We start from the raw sequence: 15,134 nt of genomic DNA, 5'->3' as shown, positions 1-15,134 counted from the left end.
CACGTACATAGACCCAATGATTTACTTTAAAATTAAGCATGTTTGCAGGATGAAACTTCACCTTGCAGGTTCTTTTGGGGTACGTTTGTTTCTTGAAAGAGTGAATATTTTAGTGATATAATATTGCTGACAACCTTGCTATGTAATATACCATTTTATTTTTAGAAGAACCTTTTAGTTCTGGTAATTATACCAGTTACTTTTGTAAATGGCTCCAAATGCCAACTGAATCAGTATTATCCTGCAGCTACCTCTCTACACTGCTAGATTTGTATTTCAGGTATTCACAAGGCATAGATTGCTTATAGTTAGCAAAAATTATACTGGTGGGATTTTGTTTCCATTCCTTTAAAAAAATAAGCACTGATTTCCCCCGCAAAATATGGCACATTTGCATTGCATGCCATCTTGGCTACAATATGGAGTTTCACAGTTGTTTTTATTTACAATTTTTGTTGCTTTATTTCTCTCTCTCTTTTTTTTAGTTTGTTTCTTTTGTTTTTTATCAAGGGCATGTCGGAAGGGTTTTTTGTTTTGTTTTTGTTTTCTTGTTGTGATTTTTTTTCCAAACAATAAAAGAAATAAATAGACCACATCCTACATGCAAATGTAATTGAAACTCAAATTTAACAAAACATGATTGTCAGGAAAATCGGCAGCAAGAATAGGATTATTTAGGGTCATTTGGCACATAAAAAAAATCTACTCCCTGGTTATCAATCATACAACATACAACCTTAATTACACAATTTTGGTCCTTCACTAGATACTTATATTAACATTATTTCTTCACAATAATGATATCCAATGCAAAAAATACTGTTAAGGAAGAAATAAAATAAGAAAAGAATTAGAAAAAAAAATTACAAGTTATATACAGATTAAGGTAAATTCCATTAGGAAAAAAAAACAATTATTTTATTATTTTAAATTGGCCCCTATGGGAATAATTTAAAGCCCAAGTGAATGGCAAGTACTGTAATGTTAGCACAGGCAGACGTGCCAGGGAAAGGAATGTTCCATCTTAGAGACTGGTTTCTTTTGACATTGTCAGTTCTTGGGCTACACCTAGTCAAGAGCTTTGTGCAAACATTTGAAACGGGAGTGGGGTTATAGATCACTGTTGGATTCAGAGCCTTCGGCACATACACATGGTGACTTGGAGAAACAAGCAGGAGGGATGTCATCTTTCCCAGGGTGAACTATGGAGAATTATTTGATGCTGCTAATGATCCTTTCATTCACTCTACCCCAGTGGCAAACAGAGGTGCAGCCCCAGGGGCCAGCTGAGGCCTCATGGCTGATCTTCTTCGGAGTATGAGGTGCGACCCATCAGGACTACAAATCTCAGCATGCAATGCTCCACTGTAATGTAAGCTATTGCTTCCAGATGGAGCACTGCATCCCGGAACCACCTCCTCCATATTCAACAGCAGAGCAGCTGCAGTTTGTTCCCGCACATATAAAGTTGGGGCCCAATCTTGCAAACACTTACTAATAGATGTGTTTACTACTGTGAGACGTTTCTCTGAAGTCAACTATTGACCCAATCCTGCAAACACTGACTACTAGGTGTAGCACTTACTACAAGTAGTACACCCAGCTTTAAGTGTTTGGAGCCTGGTCCAAAGTCCATTGAAGTCAGTGGAAAAACTGCTAATGTAGAGTCAGACTTGTACCGAATTGGGTCCTTAGAGCATCTGGAGGCTCCTAGGTGAGTTGCTGATGCAGCACTCAGATGGGCAAGTTTGCGGCACCCCTGATTCAGCTTAAAGTCACTTGGTGGCAGGCACCTGTCTTACCTTCAGGCAACCCTGATTCTGTAACACCATATCGAGGCATTTCTCAGCACACACATTACAAACGTTGTCAGAGTAGCCAATGTTATTCTTTGTAATATTTCTAACCCCTTTCGAGAATTATGTTCAGGTTTAGCTTTACCTATAAAATCACAGCTAGAACACCAGGTTGTTATTACAATGTAGAAATAGCACAAACTATTGTCACAGGATTTCTGGAGGCTGCTTTATCTCAGCAAAAGAGCTGAGACTTCAAAGCAATTTAAAATCATCTGTAAAAAAGTGCAGGTAATTTTAGATCCAGAGAGAAAATACATTTCCTTAGCCACATGCTTGAGGAGCTGAGCTGCACTCATAAGGTTATTAAAAACAAGGATTTTTTTTAACCATATTATCAAAATTATGGGGTAAATGATGGCAGGGTACCTGGCATAAGCAACCACCAGCAAACCAACACAAGGGCACAAGTTTCTCCCCTAACATTGAAGAGACAGCATTTGAAAGACCCTCTGGGAGAGAAACTACACAGGAGCTTTCTAGGGTCGAGCTTACGGGGCATTGTCTATGTATTTGTGTGCATGTATGAGCAGCCCCAGCAATACTCCTTCTGCGCCAATTATTTGTGCTCTTGGCAGAAGCTAGCCCTGTTTGGACATTGCATGTCGGGGAGCATGGCCTCCCCGAACAGAGACTCAGAACAACACTTTGCAGTGTAAAGATGAGTCTGTTGTGGGGGGTGCAGAATTTCACGCTCTTTCAAAGAGCTATGTTAAGTAAAATGGGTCAAATTCACCGTTCCTTGGTATAACTCTGGTGACTATATCAGAATGATACCAGGGATGGATCAGCTCTAGATCTCTTCCCACCTCTTGTGACTGCTATTCAGCTGAGGTGGATGTGGTGTGTGAGGGGGGCAAGGGGTCGAATGACTTCAAGTTTTAGTTTATAAGCAGAAACCAGCTGGCTCAGTTATATTGTCTTGTAACTGGAAAGGGGCCAGTATTTGACTGCACCATTGCAATTCACTTATGGTTTACACTATTCTAAGAGATGGTGGAATCCTAGGGCTTCTTCAGGGCTATCCAGTTTGGAGAGTTTCTTTCTAACAAATTAGAAATGAACAACTGTGGATAGAAACAAATCTGGGAATTGCAGGTCACATGTGACAGGTTTATTCTCCCAGCCAAAAGCCCGGATGACTCCGAGGCCCTCTGATCCATCTTCTGCGTGCTAGAATTTCTGATAGGGCAGTCACAGCACCACCATCTCCTCACTCGGACTCTGAACCAGTGCCTTCTCAACCCGTCAGAGATGGTTGATGGGATTAAAGGTCCCCGACTCTGAGGCTGCTCCTGCCATGTTCAACCAAGCATCCAGAGAATTCTGGGAAGAAGTGTGAAGGGGAGCATTCTCAGAAAGGGACAGCATCATTGCATAAGCCTAAAGGAGGGGAAGAAGCAGAGGAAGGGAAATGGGTGAATACACACACCTGGGTCCTGGAATAATCCACATGAAGTAGAGAGTCATTTAACTATGTACATACCAGACACTCAGGACAGTCAGTGTCAGTCACTTTGGTGCGGGCTGGGGATCCTACGTGCCAATCAATACTTATGTTCACTCATGAGGAAAACACGTGGACCTTGCCATAGAGTTTTACCAGGCAGCAGTGGGTTTGGAAGGGCATCTCAAACACACCCCTTAACTTCCTTCCTTGCACCTTGCACTTAATGACAAATGCTGACACTTGCATTTAGGCCCCTCTCCTAGAGGACATTACTCTTCCTACCGAACATATCCAGGGAGTTCTGGCCTTTTTTCTCATAGTTGTCAAAAGTGCATATGGAACAGTGTGCATTGCGGAGTGAGTCACGCCGATCCCCCTGACTTGGGCATGATAACTTTGCGGTGCACCTGGGGAAGACAGGAGCTCATGCCTGTGAAACTTTGGCCTTCAGAAGTTATTGTTGACTCATAAAAGGAGAATTGTAAATGGGGGTTCAGCTATACAGGACAAAAGTGACTGAGTGATTCAGTGGAGATGAGCTTGCGCATGGCATGTTGTTCCATTTACTGAGCATTTCCATTGTGTCTGGAGGGAGCTGGAGCCTGGTTGTGTCAATTTGGCAATGTAAGTGTGGTGTGTTTGCAGGCATGATTGTGTGTGTTTATTGCTGTACTACCAGCCAACAAAGCCTAATCCGTGAATGAGCAGAGACCACTGCTTACTGTAGAGTAATTTGGTTGCTTTGCTACTACCTAAGCCTTCTCCCGCCTCCACTTTTGTTTGTCTCATCCATTTTTTGCATCATCACAACCCAGGTCCTGATCCTACAAAGATTTATGCATGTGCTGAACTCTGCACATTGTGAGTTAAAATCTATGGAATTACTCATGGTGTGTAATGTTAACTACGTGTATAAATCTTTGCAGGATAGGGGCCCTAAGTTGGACGCTCTCTTTACTGCAGATGTCTGTACAGTGCTTAGCACAATGGCACCCTGAGCTACTACTGCAATACAAATTTAATAAAGAATAGTAATAAAACTGCCCCAAAACTCCAATTACAACTTTCCCCTCCCCCACAGGAAGCTCAAATTCAGATCCAGTTCTCAATCTGACCATTGTATCTCATGCTTGTCTGTATGTGCTGTAGAGCATTCTGCTTTATGGGTGTTTGCATGGAGGCGTGCATTTCAATACTACAAGGACAGTAAGCCAAAACGGATAGAAAGGTAAGATTTCTGTGCTGGTCTGACCAGATAAATATTATATTCCCACCATGTTGCCTGCAGTGATACATGCAGAGCAGAGAATTTTAAATTGTCCAAGTTATATCATATGTGACAATATGTAACATGTCTTAGATCTCACTTACTACAAGATTACCTAAAAAAAAATCATGTGCCAGATTTAACATTGCAGTCCAGAAAAAGTTGTGCCTAAATAGTTAGTACACTCAGCGTATTAGTAAAAGGACACAGACAAAGGCATGCAAGTGGCTTGTGTTGAAAGGATAAATGAGCTCTTTTTTCACCACAAAAGAACTTCGGTGCTATCTTCATAGCCAAAATACTCCTTTAAGTGCAGTCAAATCTGTACAAAATACCCACACTTCCAATAGGCAACCCCCACCCCAACTTCCTGACCCCAGTCTTAACAAGTCACTATAAAGTAGCCTTAGGGTTTCCAGCACAATCCCCTTTGACCTTTAATTAAAGACCCACCTCTATTAGGCAATTGTATTTAGCTGCACCTTTGGGTGGTCTTTAAGATAAATTGTATTGTATTCCTGTTGCTCAGAGGACAAAACGACTCCAAGTACAGGAGCTAATCTCATCCGCAATAAAACCTGAAGCAGAGGTAAATATACTCAAACCTGCACTACTATTCTTAAAAGAAGAATTTGAACTACATAACCTCTTTTGAGCAGATAAGAGCAGATGGTCGATGGCAAAAAGTTTGCAGGTTTTCTGCAGACTCTTTCTCTGAATTTTGTCTCAATGTATCCTCTTTGTTCTGGTAATGGGGCTGGACATTTCACAGAACGGCTCCCTCATAAGATCTGTTGCTGCTTTATTTGGACCAGGATGCAAACTTCATGAGAACAGAGCCTCTCATGGCATTTCTGCTTATGGCAAAACCAGCGAGCGCAGAGCCATGCTAATTAAAAAAATAAAAAAAGTTTTCCAAGTTCTTTCAAATTTCAGGATTTTGTTTCAAGTTTTGGAAGAAGGCCTGCATCAGCTTTTGCTGTGCCTGAGCTGGTATGTCTTTTGATAAGAAGGGGGAATTTTATTTTAAAGGCATGTTAGGTTTAAAGCTTAATGCACAAAATAATGGCATTTTCTAAATTTGCTTAAGATCGGGGTAGGTAACCTATGGCACAGCATGCAGGCTGATTTTCAGTGGCACTCACACCTCCCGGGTCCTGGCCACTGCTCCGGGGGGCTCTGCATTTTATTTAATTTTAAATGAAGCGTCTTAAAAACCTTATTTACTACAACAAAATTTAGTTATATATTATAGATTTATAGAAAGAGACCTTCTAAAAACGTTAAAATGTGTTACTGGCATGCGAAACGTTAAATTACAGTGAATAAATGAAGACTCGGCACACCACTTCTGAAAGGTTGCCAACCCCTGCTTAAGAGATGCAGTTCTCCTGGCAAGTCTAGAAACTATCATTCTGAATTAGATTTTATTTTTTTTTTATTAAATCCTGTTATATTTTACTGCTGTTTCAAAGGGCCAGATGCTCAACTGGTGTAAACTGTCATTATTCCAGTGAAACCAATATATTCCAATATTGGCTCAAAGTTTGTAACTATTGCGTTCTCATATTTCTATATACATTTCTATAAATAGATGAACCTACATCACTATATAGCTATAAACCTGCACTGGCTCCACAAGGTTATAATGGTACGTGAAACTGATTATATAAAACGTGAGTTAACAATTCCCTCCCCACTCCTATTTCTCCTGGACTGCAACATGGTAGGAAACGTGATTTACAAGTTAGTCTTCACCATCAGAATTCCAATTCAGAACACACACCTGGCTAAAGGAACCCAGCTGTTTGATAATCCCATGCTTAATGCTGGAGGTAAGCTCGGTAAAATGTTCTGTCATATACCTACCTGGTTTTTAGCCTGCCTGTACAGAGTCTGTTTTATTGTCTCAGAGTCTAAGGTGGAATTAAACACATCTTTAACTTCAAATGCTTCCTCGGCTGCTTTGCGAAGATCCAGCCCCTTCCCAAAATTCGGCATCTGCTCCAAATCTAACAAGCCGGCTTCGTCCTCCTCAATACACCTGTACCAATGACCAGGGGAAGGGGTTGACCTGTTGTTAGCTCATCTCACTGTTTACAGTCTAACCAATGTGTGTGTTGCTAAGTCAGTGCCTGCATGCACATACCATGGGGGTCTCACAAGCCACATGCATGAAGAAACAGACAGACAGGTGGACAAAGAATGCACATGATGCAAGGAGCAAAGAAAAGTGGAATGGATGGTTATGCACGTACATGTCAAGCATTAGTGCTACCATATGTTCTGTGGTTCGGTGTGGTTACAGTTTTCATTCTGGTCTCCTATTCAGAGATGCCTGATTACTAGCTATTCCTGAAGGTTGGGGGAATAGAGCCACTGCACCATTTTCCCCAGGGGTTACAATAGGCTCAACTGGAAATGCTGACACTGAAAAAACCCTTTGAACAGAATAATACTTTGCATGACATAGCACTTTTCATCCATAGATATGAAAGCATCATTAGTGGATAGAAACCTGTGGCACAAGAGAGGCTAAGATCTACCATTTCAATAGTGGACTTTAATGTTGAGTGCTTGATGTTTTGGACCAACTTTAGATACCTACAGCCTGATTTTCCCGAACACCAATGGCCCCAATGGAAGTCAGTGGGAGTTGCAGGTGCTCCTCCCCTCTGAAAATACGAGAGTCAAAAATAGACTTTCCTGAACATTTAAGCTTAAAGTGACTTAAATGCTAGAGCACATAGTGAGCCGATGGCAGAGTGACATATAGAAGTCTGGTTTCCCACCCTATCTCTTGGACCACCCTTTGGATGAACTTTGGCATGCCAGCTCCTGGATGTAATGCAACAGATTTCGTGAAAGGCGAGTGGGTAAGAGAGCTAATGGAAGGAGTGGATTCCATGTTCCACCATTGTTTATATCTTTACAATCAAACACTGCTGTATTTTATTGGGCTTTCTAATGTACAGTTATCCTAGGGTGCCTTCACGCTAATGCTCTACCCCATACTGTAAACTACATCTGCGGCAGATAGTTACCCATCTTGGTTTACACAGCTTTACACTGGGGTGCTTTGTATTGTCACTCTGGACAGGCACCGGAGTAAAACAGAATACCAATTAACTATTTCAGAAGCGTCCTTTTTGTACCTGCAAATGTCTTCCTGATGGTTTACGAACCAAGGTGCACTGCACAGATGGGCACAAAATGAAAGAGAGGCCTGGGACACATCCACACAGAGGCCAGCCGCAGCGTCTCATCTGAAATTAATTCATGGCTTTACATCCTGAGACAAGAGGCTGCTGCAGATAAAACGGGTGGGGTAGTGGAAAGCTGCCATTATCTAGATTTCCTTGCACCAGCTCTCTTTTCACTGACCAGGGGTTTGAAAATCGAGATGTTGCCATTGTGTCAGGTAGAAGAGTTCATGATACATTGAGGAGGCTGTTTTTTTCAGGTGCTAACTGTTTACCTTTCCCACTGGGCATTTTTCAGGCCTTGTGTATCTGTCTTCTTATACTTTTGCATTTCAGTTTATTTGTGCTTCCCACCATGGTGAAAATGAAGTTCCTAGGGCAAACTGGAGGTATGATTCATGGTTTGAAAAATAAAGTGATACTGCCCATGACCTGCTAATGACACAGGGTGAGAAATCTAACCCCATTCTGCTTCCCAGAGGAAATGGCCCCACTCACCTTCGGGTATGGTCAAAGCTCATGGTGAGGGATGTGGGCTCTTCCTCCTCCTCATCCTCAAATGCTCCTTGGGGCTCCGTCGTGGGTGATACTGTTTCATCCTGTGACTTCCCTGTCAGGCTGTCGTCATCTTCCTCCTCCAATTCTTCCTCCTCCTCATCCACATCTTCTGTTTTCTCATTTGCTAACCCGTGACATTGGGAGTTGCTATCAATGTCTTGGATTTCTGGCCTGGAACGTTTGAGCACCGGGGAAGGAACCAAGAGGTCAGTTGAGAGCAGCAATGCACTGCCACTTTGGTGCAAGATTCAGGCATTTAACCATTTATTTGTTATTTATAGTTCAGAATGGCTGGGGACAGAAAATACCTATTAGGTGATCTAATCTATGCTTCCTCACCAATGCAAGATTGTTCTCTACGGTGTCTAAGAGCTCATGGAGTGAGTCAAATATTGTCCATTCTTAAAACTAGAGTTTGTTCAGTCTGGTTTTAAGTATCTTCACCCTGTGGACTGTAACTTCTATGGGCCAAGGGCCATGTTTTTCTCTGTGCTTATAGTATAAAATAACCACTCGCCTAGCAAAAAAGCTCCACAGTGGGATAGGTTTCATTACAAACATTCCCTAATAGCCAACCTACATCTTCTTTTGTCCCATTGCCCCTTGTTAAACCCATATGGACATGAGAAAAAGTAAGCTGCCAGCAAAATAAAACAAACCAGGTTAAGAGAACAAGATCCCATTTGGTAACAACGTGTAGTTGGAACAGTCTGAGATGCTGCTAGATGGAATGATAGAAATTTAACTTCTTCACCCAGAAAGTTTCCACAATCAAATTAATATTAAAATCAGGAACATCATTGTCCTGTTGCTTTTGTCGAATGTAGGTTACACTAATTACATGGAGGTTCCATACAAACATTTTTGGCTTTTTTTTTTTTAAACCAAAACAAAAAAGCTTTCAAACTTGGTATCATCATAGAATGGTTATTTGTAAAAACAACAGAGCAGCAAAAACATAATTACAACTGGCCCTGGAACGGAGTGACATTTGTACAACACAGAATGTCCTTTTTGGTTCCCTTGTAGATTAAATATCACTTAGTCAAAATAAGGTTTAAAAAATTAAGGGGAAACTCAGATGTTTTCCAAGTCCTGAATCTTGTCACCTAGTCTAAACACATCATCAGCATGTTTGTTTTAGAGAATTTTGATCGATTTTCTTTAAGGTACAGGCCCAAATTTGATTCTCCCTCTGGATCAATTATACCAGCCTGCGGAGGAGTTCTCCTCTTGTCTATTTTTTTGTCTACATCAGGCAAGATTGAAAGATTCCTTATTTCCCTCAGGAAATACAGCAAACCTTTTCCTCCCTGTTTTATTTCCATGTGTGCAATCTAAACAAAAACTCTGCTGAGAAGTCTGTATCTGAGATGGGGTTACTTTATCTTGCTTTCAGGGCTGAGATGAAGGCAACAGAGTAGGGAAGGAAATGGAAAACGTGTCTAAATTTCACATGTTTACAAGCATTCTGGGTGAAGTGAAGTGCTGCATTCCACATGGAAAGTTCTTAAGGGCTGTCACTACTGTATCACTGGCCATGAACACGAGGCTGGCCTGCTGGTAAGTTAAGCGCTGAATGCAATGTAATCACCCAGCACAGCACAATTTCTTCGTTTATGAATGCAACTGAATATCCAGGGCTGGGTTCATGAGTGATGGAGAAAACGAAGGGATCCATGGGAATAGAGCTGGGCAAAACATTCTAGACCAAACTTTTTTTTCCCCAAGAAAAAATAAACATTTGGCAGCATCTAAACATTTTGCAAATTCTGATCAGTTTCACCTAATTGTTGATTTGGGAACTTTCCCCCTCCCACAAAATGAGGAAAAAATAATGTGAAAAAAACTGAAACATTTTGATTGGACATTTTTTCTAATGAAACATTTCAATTTTTTTGTTTGAAACAACTTTGTTAAAAAATTTCTTTTAATTTTATTTTAAATATCAAGTGTTAAAGAATAGCAGAATGAAGACCTGAAATGAAATGTTTCATTCAACCCAAAGCAATTTTTTTTAATTTTTCAATTTGCCAAAACATTCTAAAATTATCATTTTCTGTCCTATCTGAAACAACTTTTTTTTTTTTACTTTTTGAAATAGCCATTACATTGAAAATGATGTCAAGCATCAGCAGGGTAGCCGAGTTAGTCTGGTTCTGTAAAAAGCAACAAAGAGTCCTGTGGCACCTTATAGACTAACAGACGTATTGGAGCATGAGCTTTCCTGGGTGAATACCCATATTGTCAGATGCACCCACGAAAGCTTGTGCTCCAATACGTCTGTTAGCCTATAACAGGGGGAGGCAACCTATGGCACGGGTGCCGAAGGCGGCACGCGAGCTGATTTTCAGTGGCACTCACGCTGCCTGGGTCCTGGCCACTGGTATGGAAGGCTTTGCATTTTATTTAATTTTAAATGATGCTTCTTAAACATTTTAAAAACCTTATTTACTTTACATACAACAATAGTTTAGTTATGTATTATAGACTTATAGAAAGAGACCTTCTAAGAATGTTAAAATGTATTACCGGCACGCGAAACCTTAAATTAGAGTGAATGAATGAAGACTCGGCATGCCACTTCTGAAAGGTTGCTGACCCCTGGTCTATAAGGTGCCACAGGACTCTCTGTCGCTTTGAAAATGATGTTATTCACCCAGCTCTACTTGGGATGGGGGACCCAACGCAGCAGTGAGCCCGAGATGCCAAGTGACTTTTGGTGGGAAGAGGATAAAGGGGGAAGTCAAAGGGCTAAATTAAGACTTGCTGTGAGCCAGTGCAGTTCCACAGAAGCTAGTGGCACTCACTGGAGGTCTAAATTTGGCCCACGGAGTGCAAAGTGTGGAAGGACGGAGAGCTCATGTCTGTTCTATACAAACAAGCTATGAGACGGTGAAAGAGGAGTCTGGGTGGGAAGGGTCTGATCCTGTATGGTTGTTCCTATGTAACTTCTGCCACAAGCAGAAAAGAATTGGGATGCTCTGTGTAAGGAGTCTAAGTTGAGTGCCTTGCGGGATTTCTCATTATTACTCTGATCTCTTCAGACTCTTTGAAATCAAGCCCTGAACACGGAGATGGCTGGCCAGCCTTTGAACAGTCTGGTAAGAAGTGTCCATTAGTGTGGCTTTGTTTGTTTACCTTTTATCTGTTAAAGTTGATGCTTGATTCATCTCGCTATTTGCAATAAAATTTCTGATTTCAGAGAAATACGAGTCCTCTTTCTCGTCTAAAAGTGCATGGTTGTCTGGCTCCGAGTTTGGGGAGGAGGCACTGGTCCCAAGGTGGTTAGTAATGACTCCAGAGTGCTGGCTCACTGCACAGGGGACAAGGGACAAGAGAAGAACCAGGAGAAAGAATCAGGTATTGCCAACGCTGCTCTCAATAGAAACTAAGGAGAAAAATTAGCGCAATAAAGCATTTACTGCATGGTAAGAATTTACATTGAAAGAAAGTTTCAGGAAACAAAAATCTTGGCAGAAAAAGCTGGTATCTTCCAAAAGTCAGTGTGCACAGAGAGACAATTAGTATCTGTACAGGGACAGAAAATATCATTATGTACTGTTATCTGTCTATCCTAGGTTCTTATCTGCCCCCACTACTGCAGTATCTGAGCACCCCGCAAGCTTTAATGAATTTATCCTCACAGCACTGTGGGCAGGCAGGGCAGGGTTATGGTCCCCATTTGACATATGCAGGAACGGAGACATGGAGAAATGAAGGGCTAGAATTTTAAAAGATGCAATAGGCACCTAATGAGATTTTCAAACACGCCCAGGGCACTTTTGAAAATTCTTAAGGGGCTTCAATACCTTTAATAAGTGACTTGCCCAAGGTTACACAAGGAGGATGGGACAGAGCAAGAAATTGAATCCATGTCTCCTAAGTCCCAACCCTAAGCACTGGACCATGCTTCCTCTCTGTTACTATGGGGTTAGCAGGTCTAAATAATACGTCAAGTTTGTACTGTCACATACACATTTCAGCATTACTGGCATTTACAGTATAAAAACATTAGAGAAAAAGAATCCATTATAAACTTCTGTTTCTATTTGCTTGTAGCTTTTTCAAGAAATTTCTTCTCAGCCGAAAGTTCATATGTTGGGTTTCAATACACAGGTTCCTTCTCTCTCTTTGTGGGGTTGATTTGTTAAGTTGTTTTTCAGAAAAGCAAATATCTATCTGCTTCTATTATGTGAGCATCTAAAATACATTATTTCAGCTTTAAAAAAGTTTGTGTGTGTCTCTCTCTCTCTCACACACACACCCCTTTGTAATTTTAGAAATGCAACATCTAAAATAAATATTTTTCTTTTGCTGCCTAGTAATATTCATGTACAGGAATGGATATTTCCGTGAAGATTCTCATACGTGACCCGGAGTGACTTAAATTGGGGATTTCTCTCTCCAGTGCCCCTACCAGAATTACACAGCAGTGCTGACCCCCTACCTGGCACATTCTCATGTTCATGCTTCTTAAGGTGTCGGTCCAAGTTGGTCTGCTGCCCAAAGCATCGGTTACACAGGTGACATTTGAATGGCTTCTCCTTGTTATGGATGTTTCGAACGTGCCGCTGGAGGTTAGAGGAAATGCTGAATGACCTGTCACAGTATTTACACCTGAAAAATAGAAGCAAATGTCAATGAGTGCAACCGAGGGGGGGAAAAAAACCTACCATCAAACATCGCTCTATAAATCTTTACTTGACTGAGGACCTGGAAAGCATGGGGCATTAATCATCTCAGACAATTCTGATATTATTATTATTCAAGATGCGGAAAGAAGGGGTTAGGATTAATTAAGAGGTTAGCCAGTCCAAACAAATAGGAACTTAAAAGTAAATAATTACTTTTCCATATATAAATGTACCAACACGAAAGGAGAATTTGTGTCTCTCAGGATTCTTATTTTGTAAAGAAAGAAGGGAGAGAAGGAGATAGAAAGGAGGAGAAAGAAAAGCCCATTTTCTCATAGCTTCACAAGTGACAGAGTCATTTGGCGATAAAATAGACTCTAGTGATTTTTTGTGAAATTTCTAAAGGGCTGAAGGAACAAAGATGCTCAAGGTGTAGGCCTATTAGCATATAATGAATTAATATTTATATTGTGGTAGTACCCAGCATCTGCAAAATAATCTCCAGTCACAGAAGGAAACGCACTCCCTGCCCTGAGGAGTATACACAATCTAAAAATAAAACCATGATTTATTTAGCAAATGATCATGCAAACCAGAAATGGCATTTGTAAAGGTGGGGAAAACCTCCCCTTTGGTGGGAAGTTAGTGTATGTAAGGAGCCATGGAAGAGAACATTTAGAAAGGGGTGAGTAGGAAAGAGTCTCCCTTTCAAATAAGTCTCTGCAGAACCCACAGTTGATGTGTCAGCAGCTCATTTCGAAGCTATGCCCTCCCCCCCCAACCACACTTTATATTCAGTGTCTTTGAAACAAAGTAGGAGTATATAGGCCTTTGCAAATGAGCTCAAACCCTCTGCACTCACTTGTACTGTGGAACAAGAATGTACCTAACTTACTGAAGAGGGCAGCTTTGAGCCACAAGGAAGGGTTTCAATATTGAAGATTTCAAACATTAAGTCCTTTTTTTATCAGTCTGAATCTCAGTAAGTTAATACTCATCAAGTCTCCTTTTCCCGAGCCCCATCACCACAATCCACAATAACAGTGGAATTATTTCTCTTCTGTGGACTTCTGCAAATCGTTTAAACTTTCTGGACCAATGCACTCACACCACCATAAATCCCGAGTAACTATACTTACTTTAAAGGGAGTTGCTCTGGATATATACGGGCACAAACAAGAGCAAAATTTGGCACATTAAAGCCAGCTCCCGCAGAACACAACATAAACCCTGCTGTTGGCCAAGTCTTTTAATTTTATAAATGTTCCTAGTCCCATTTACTTCAGTCAGAGTCCTTAGATGTGAGGAAGAAAATCAGGATTGGACTCTGTTGTACCATTTAGCTCTGAAACTAGATTCAGCCCAACAGTAAGACATACTGTTGGTTTAAAAAAAAACAAAAAACATAAAAGATTCAAATGAGGGAGGGGTGGAAGTGTCAAAAATCTACACTATTGTGGCACACACACCCCTTCTGGATGTGCTACAGCTGTGACTGTGACTTGGTCTCTAAAAATATATTCATATTATTGTTGGAAGTAACAGAGAGATATAATGAAACTCTCCCCCAAATATTTTTGGATTCCACATCCACCTCTGTGTTGCCTGTTAAATCACAAATAAGGATCAAGACATGAGATATAATGTAACTTCATCCTCAATACACTAGGGGAAACACACAGTCTTTTGCTTTATCACATTTTTTTCAAACTGTCTTTCTCCAAAATTCTTTTCCAAACACATTTCTTTTTTAACTCAACTCTTACAAAATGCAAACTGAACCATCAATGAAAACAGAGCATAATGCCTCCTTGGACGTTTGGCTTTTTTGTTGCCAACAAAAGCAAAGAAACCATTTTATATACTGATGACTAAACATGTACAAGTTTTGTACATCTCCCTTTCCCTCCCCAAAATTGAAGGGTCTGATTTTAAGATATGTTGAGCATCTGCAGCTTCTACTGAGGCCACCCGAAGATAAGGCTGCCCATCACTTCTGGTCATCAAGATTAAAATGTCCAAATAACAAAATGTCCCGATTATTCCATAGACACCTGGCTACCAAGTCTTCCTCTTTGTTTTCTAGTCTTTTGAACTATAGTAAGACCATCATACAGGACAATGAAAGAAGTAGACACTTTGATAGCTCAGTGGCATGAGCGT

The 15,134-nt window shown here is 40.8% G+C and overlaps 1 protein-coding gene across 4 annotated transcripts in view; it reads right to left on the bottom strand.

The window, feature by feature from the left end:
• Positions 1-553: 553 nt before the first annotated feature.
• The window catches only part of PRDM16 (PR/SET domain 16), a 431,446-nt gene continuing 416,865 nt past the window's right edge, over positions 554-15,134 (bottom strand). For 3 of the 4 annotated variants that reach the window (XM_030537605.1, XM_030537606.1, XM_030537607.1), the window contains 4 exons: positions 12,785-12,954; positions 11,476-11,650; positions 8,275-8,505; positions 554-3,239 (listed from right to left, as the gene is read on the bottom strand). In XM_030537605.1, the coding sequence (XP_030393465.1) occupies positions 3,227-3,239; positions 8,275-8,505; positions 11,476-11,650; positions 12,785-12,954 (589 nt within the window). In that variant the 3' untranslated portion in view covers positions 554-3,226. Of the gene's footprint in view, positions 3,240-6,442; positions 6,618-8,274; positions 8,506-11,475; positions 11,651-12,784; positions 12,955-15,134 lie in introns of all 4 variants that reach the window. The other variant, XM_030537608.1, reaches the window with a different exon arrangement.

The sequence above is a fragment of the Gopherus evgoodei genome, chromosome 18, assembly GCF_007399415.2.
Source record: "Gopherus evgoodei ecotype Sinaloan lineage chromosome 18, rGopEvg1_v1.p, whole genome shotgun sequence".
Lineage (NCBI taxonomy): Eukaryota > Metazoa > Chordata > Testudines > Testudinidae > Gopherus > Gopherus evgoodei.
Note: the sequence above shows the minus strand (reverse complement) of the source record. Positions and strands in the feature narration are given on the sequence as shown.